This window comes from Clytia hemisphaerica, unplaced genomic scaffold, assembly GCF_902728285.1.
Source record: "Clytia hemisphaerica strain Z4C2 unplaced genomic scaffold, Clytia hemisphaerica genome assembly, whole genome shotgun sequence".
Classification (NCBI taxonomy): Eukaryota; Metazoa; Cnidaria; class Hydrozoa; order Leptothecata; family Clytiidae; genus Clytia; species Clytia hemisphaerica.
Window position 1 is genome coordinate 311,589 of NW_027104192.1, and position 6,053 is coordinate 317,641.

The window sequence follows — 6,053 nt, forward strand, 5'->3', positions numbered from 1 at the left end:
CTTTGAGGGACGATATCAGGTTATAAAGCTGTATCAGACTCATGATCTACAAAGAAATATTTTTACACTTCTTTCTTTCTTTTTGAATGCCAGTGAAAATGTTCATTCTTTCTTATTCCAAAGTATGGTGGAAAAACAGGCCCGGCGGAACAACCGTTAAAGTGGGGAGGCTGAAGGCTCAAAATGAGATAAATTCGCTAGGAAATTTGAGAAAAATCTCATTTGCTCAAAAGTGGGGAGGTTGAAGTCTCCCCGCTTCTGCCGGGCCTGAAAAGAGGTTAACAAATACTCATCCCTTCAGTGAAGACTTCTTGTTTGCGTCTAGCACGAGGAACTTCGAAAATATACCAAAATATACCGAGACAGGGGTGATGTTAGTAGTGCAATTGACTAAAAACAAGAAAAGCTCAAGAAAATTCATCATTGGTTACTGGGGAATCCCAAACAGGATGTAAAAGTAGAAAGCTCCCAGATGATAAGTAAGTTCGTGGTTGAAATTATTGAATTTAATTTTCCCAGTGTGTACAAAGAAGAGATTTCCTTTCAAAATCATCAAACTTACATTTACCCAGTTATGGTAGAAAATAATTAATCCAAATTATTGCTGACTCATCGAATCTAAAGATCTCGTAATGCTTTGGCAGAAGGAAAAGCAAAATTCCGATCATTTTTCGTCTTACATGTGCTTTCCAAAGAACGAAAGAGAGGAATTCCTTCATGAAAATGAACTGAAAGTTACTACATAAATGACAAAAATATATTTGGCAGTGAATTTCTCAGAACTTTTCTGAAAAAGCAGTATTTTAGCCTACATACCAAGAAATTCTGCAACCACAAAAAATTAGTTGGCAAATACTAGTATTTTCACTATGGGCCTACTCTCCTAACGATAGTTTATAGATGTCCTTACTATGCTTACAGTAATGTTAAGAAAATTAAAAAGTTCTGAAAGTTCAAAAATGAATCAAGTTTCTAAGAAAAAGAACGAAAGTTACTAGAGACTTTTTTAATTGAGAAATCTGAAAACATCACTTTCAACTTTCGCCCACTAGCGAATTGAAAAATTTCTTTTAGTATGTGTTTCGACACTTAACACGCGGTTTTTTATCGCCTACTCATTTTCCCTAAGGCTTTCAGCAACTTATCCCTGACTCTCAAAGATCTTCTGATTCTACATATTGTAGAAAATTGTCAAAATGTTTTCCTAAAGTTTTATGGTTTGTTAATTTCAGAAAGAATTTCGATGAGATGCGATGTTATATATCTCGTATAGCCTGATAGACTTCCTCAAGACACTCAACCAAGGTGGAAATTGGGAAATTCCTACTTTCTCAAAGAAGGGGATCCATCAAACTTTGGAACATTAGTGATACTTGAAGTCTCGAAAAGATGATATGAATACGAAATACTGTATCCTACATTATTTAGAAGAAAATATCTATCCCATTACTATTCTTGTAAGATCTAGGATAGAAATTTTATGCTCCATATACACGATACAATTTATTGGCGAAATTCATGGTTTCTTGCATAGAATAGCATAGATTTCTGCACGTTCAATATATGATGACATATTCCACAACAGTTTGCCCCATATTTAGAGAATAAACTCCAAACTTTGAAGTCTACTATACATGTTCACTGCATGATAATTTGAGATGCCATACAAGGAGGATATGCGAATCCCATACACGTTTTTTTTTATAAGGAACACGTTTATAAGGAACTCGAGGCTGAAAATGGTTCAAAAAATAAGGAATTGTTAAGGAACTGCTCAGGCTGAGAATAAGTGGATTTGAAAATAATGTACCTTATTGGGACTAATTTGACCAAATTTTGATCTTTCAAGGTGCAAAAAGTTCAAAATTTCCTATGCAGTAAGGAACTCGATAAGGAACTTTGAGACTGAAATTCTCTGTAAAAATAAGGAACTCCAGGCTCAGAGCAAAGTTAAGGTTCCTTATAAAAAAAAAACGTGTATTTAAAGAAATTATCTCTCGACATAGTCCGAGGTAAACACGTTCGAAACTCATTTTACGCGCAGAGAGATAGCGAAAACATAGTGACATCATATTCCCGAACATTTTGAATTTAGAAAATATATTCCATTTGTTGTTCCTGGAGAAAACATGGCAAGGAGGATATGCGAATCCCATATTTAGATAACGTATCTCCCGATACAAAGGGGTAGGGATGTTGGCGAAACTCATGTACACCGCGTGGTGAGACTAGCCACGTTTAGTCATAAAAGCGTGTACCCTTATCACATGATGAGATATCATGATACACGTATTACTTCATACATTTTACACACAAAAACAAGAAGTACACGTTTTTTTCTTTATTAGAACCCAGTTTATAAGAACATTTAGGCTGAAATTCGTCGAAAAATTAAGAACATCGTAAGAACATGCCCAGCCTCAGTTTGGAAAAAAATGACAAGAAACTACAATTTTTACTCTTTTCAAGCAGTTTTAACCAAACTTAGGGATAGATTTTCTAAAATCGAGAGTCAAATGTTGTCCAAATTTTACCAACTTTAAGTGCTCTTTATTTTGCATGATGTTGTCGATTTAGAGTAGTCCGAAAAATTAAGAACGCATTTAAGAACATTTTAGACTGAAAATTGCTAAAAAAATAAGCACATCCAGGCTCAGCCAAATTTTAGGTGTTCTAATAAAAAAAAAAACGTGTATGAGGAGATGATGAAATCGTTTTATCATACTTGTTGTATTATAGTACGGTGTCAGCCTGTTACACGTTTGATAAAAAAGATTATCAATGTTTACAAGCGTTTTGATGAAATTTTAAGAAACATCCGATCATCTCAAATGATTTATCCGCATTTTCATATTCAATATACGTCCTTAAAATTACGGAAAATTTCAAGCATGAAGCCTATCGAACATCGTTCCAAGCGGACGAGTTAGCTTGTCTGGTTATGTATGGAAAGGGTTTTAAATTGACGAGAATCTCTGTTTCGTTTTGATCTTATAAATAATCGCGTGACTACAAACTCTCTAGATCAAAATTTATTTTCCATTGCAAAGGTTACATCCACGTCATAAATAATGACGCGTTTAGCGCTAAATTATGCAAAAAAAAAAATAAAATAAAAAATAAGATGTTTGATTATGATGATGATGAAAAGTCGAGAATTTTCACGACTCCACTTTTTTCTGTCTCTTCTGGAAAGTTTTTATAACGTGGATTCAAGATTCCACACATACGACGACTTCCTAATAAAGAATGTTATCAATCAAAAAAAAGTTTTAATTATTCAACAATATCTAACCAATCAGATTGCTCGTTAAATATTAACCAATCACAGTGGTTGATTTAGTACACAAAACACGTCATTTATACCATACAATACAGATGACGTAAGATGAAAGATATAAATAAAAGAACAGGAGAGGGGAATAGATAACAACATTCACAACTTGAATTTCTCAAGACGAACACATCGTAGAGAACAAAATTCAAGAGAGGAAAGGCGAAAGTTTTTTAAAGTGGTGACATACACTAAACTTTAAAATCACTAGTTATATCATAGTTTGTCTTTCGTTGATTCAGCAATAAACATCATTAATAATGGCTTCAGAACAAGTACCAGAGATTCAAGTGGAATTCCAAAAAGTTGAATTGGAACGACATGAAGATGGCTTCACTACAAGCTCTTCTGATGAAGAAAGAAGATCACCGACGGCCATGCGGACAATCAAACTGGTCCCGCGCGCACAATTCGAACGCTTAGATTCAGGTTCGTCCATTGGTGAAGAGGAGGATCCACAAGAGCTGACAGAAGAACTCCGTGAGAAAATCATCATCCAAGCTGAATATTATTTCTCTGATGAAAACCTGAAGAAAGATGGATTCCTTTTGAAGCACGTCAAACGAAACAAAGAAGGCTTCGTCAACCTGAAGCTTCTTGCTTCCTTCAAAAAGATGAGATCGTTGAGCCGTGATTATCGTGTTATCGGTGAAGCATTGAAAGACTCCAAAGAGCTTGTTATCAACGAGACAGGTTTGAAATTGAAACGAGTGACACCGCTACCAAAAGAACTTTTAGATCAAGCTCGTGTCAAACATATTGTCCTCACCAAAATCCCAAACGAGAATCCTTCAATGAATTACATCAATGAAGCCTTTGAAGGTCACAAAGATGATGTCGTTTCTGTCAGAATTATCAAACCTGGAAAGAAATTCCCTAACGATTTACAATCCCATTTCTCAAGACATCCAGAGCTTCGTGAAGAAACAGTCGCTGTTGTCGAATTCGAAAATCCAGACATTGCCAACGAAGCAATCAAAACCAAATTCTCCAACAAATACCAAGGACTTCAAGCTAAGTTATTGGAATTGGGACCCAAACAAGCCAAAAAGATCAACAGCGCCAATAACAGTGACGCCGGAGATTCAGACTCTGCCGTCGAGCGACGTGGCTCAACCAAAGGGAAACGAAACAGTCGCTTATTGGAGGTATCCGGACAAGAAGACTATCCGTCATCTGGCGGTTCCGATACCGAATTCTCCGCTTTTAGCAGCTGTAACAAACGATACAACAGATCCAGAGGAAATTCACCAGCAACAAGCCCAAAGCTGACTCGAAAGGCTGGTAACTCACCCAACGCTAGCCCCAAAACCTCACCTAAAAATGGACGCAAGAACAAAGTCTCACCAGAACGTAAACAAAGCAGTAACCAACATAAGTTGTCTCCACTCGTCAATGGTGTACAGAAAAACAGCCCCAATTCCAGCCCAGAATTCGAACGACGTGGTATAAACAAATCAAGAAACAACTCATGGAACGAGCGCCGGTCGCGCGGAAATTCATTCGAAGGTGAATGGCGCGCCAAATCAAGAGGAAACTCATTCAACGAAGACGCACCATCTTCGACAAAAGAAGCAGAACTTTCACCATGGTTAAAACGAAGAATGATGGCCGCCGCAGAACAAAATTTGAAAAATTCACCAATCGCCAACAATATCCCACAACTCGAAATTATCCGCCAACCAAAAGGACCCGATGGTTCAATTGGCTTCTCAAACCATCCTTTGAAGAAATACGTATTGGTACATGCTTACTGAGAAGCTCCAAGCATCTCTAAAACAGACAATTACAAATAAACTTACATTACCCTTTTCCTCAAAAAAACGAAAATTATTTCCTTCAAAAACACACCATGTACATATATATTTTTAACGATTTTATTTTTTTGGAAACTTTTTACATAATTATTTGTTAAACTGAAAATATTGTATTGTATTTTAAGAAAATTCTAAATATGAAAAAAATGATGCAAAATGTAAAGGAGATTTTCATTTTTTATTGTCTTTAATTTTAAATTAAGAAGAAATTCTAAGTGCTTCCTATAATGGTAAAGAAATTGTGAAAGAAGATAATTATTTTGTAAATCTGCAAGGATTTCAAAATACCATCAAAGTAATTAAATTTAATGATACTATTTTGGTTGAGGAAAGGATATTCGATTCGATTTGCAAAAAAAAAAAAATAAGGTTTCGTAATGCGATCAGAAATAATTTTGTTTCACTGTCGTCTACTTATTCCAATCGAGTATGCTTCTTATCTCCTTAATCCTGACAAAAACAGGACGTAAAGATAAACATCTTTTCTTTTTCAAAGAAAAATGATAAATTTCATTCTTCTTTTAAGGTAGCTTCTAAGTTTAGCCCCTTTTTTATCAAAATATACCTTTATAAACACATTATCAGACTGCTTATCGGTCTTTAAATCTCTCTTGTGACGTATTTGGGTATTTGACCTACACACGATCTTTTTTATAAGAACATCCAAATTTTTTGAAGCCTTCAGAAGTTCTTAACTTTTTGAGTTTAAAGCCTAAAAATGTTCCTAACGTGTTCTTATTTTGACCATTTTGTGAGTATTTTTGACCATTTTCCTATGAAATAGGGTGTTTTTGAGTCTACAAAGTATTAAAATTGTCTTAACTTGTTCTTAGCATTTTGGCCATCGAAGCCTTGTGTTCTTATATAATTTGTTCTTATTAAAAAAACGTGTAATTTCATTT

The 6,053-nt window shown here is 35.1% G+C and overlaps 1 protein-coding gene across 1 annotated transcript; it reads left to right on the forward strand.

Annotated features, from left to right (window-relative positions):
• The first annotated feature begins 3,414 nt into the window (after nucleotides 1-3,414).
• LOC136815131 (la-related protein 6-like) lies at nucleotides 3,415-5,314 on the forward strand. Its single transcript, XM_067071574.1, has one exon. The coding sequence runs from the start codon at nucleotides 3,595-3,597 to the stop codon at nucleotides 5,089-5,091; it is 1,497 nt and encodes a 498-aa protein (XP_066927675.1). The 5' UTR covers nucleotides 3,415-3,594; the 3' UTR covers nucleotides 5,092-5,314.
• The last annotated feature ends 739 nt before the right edge of the window (nucleotides 5,315-6,053 follow it).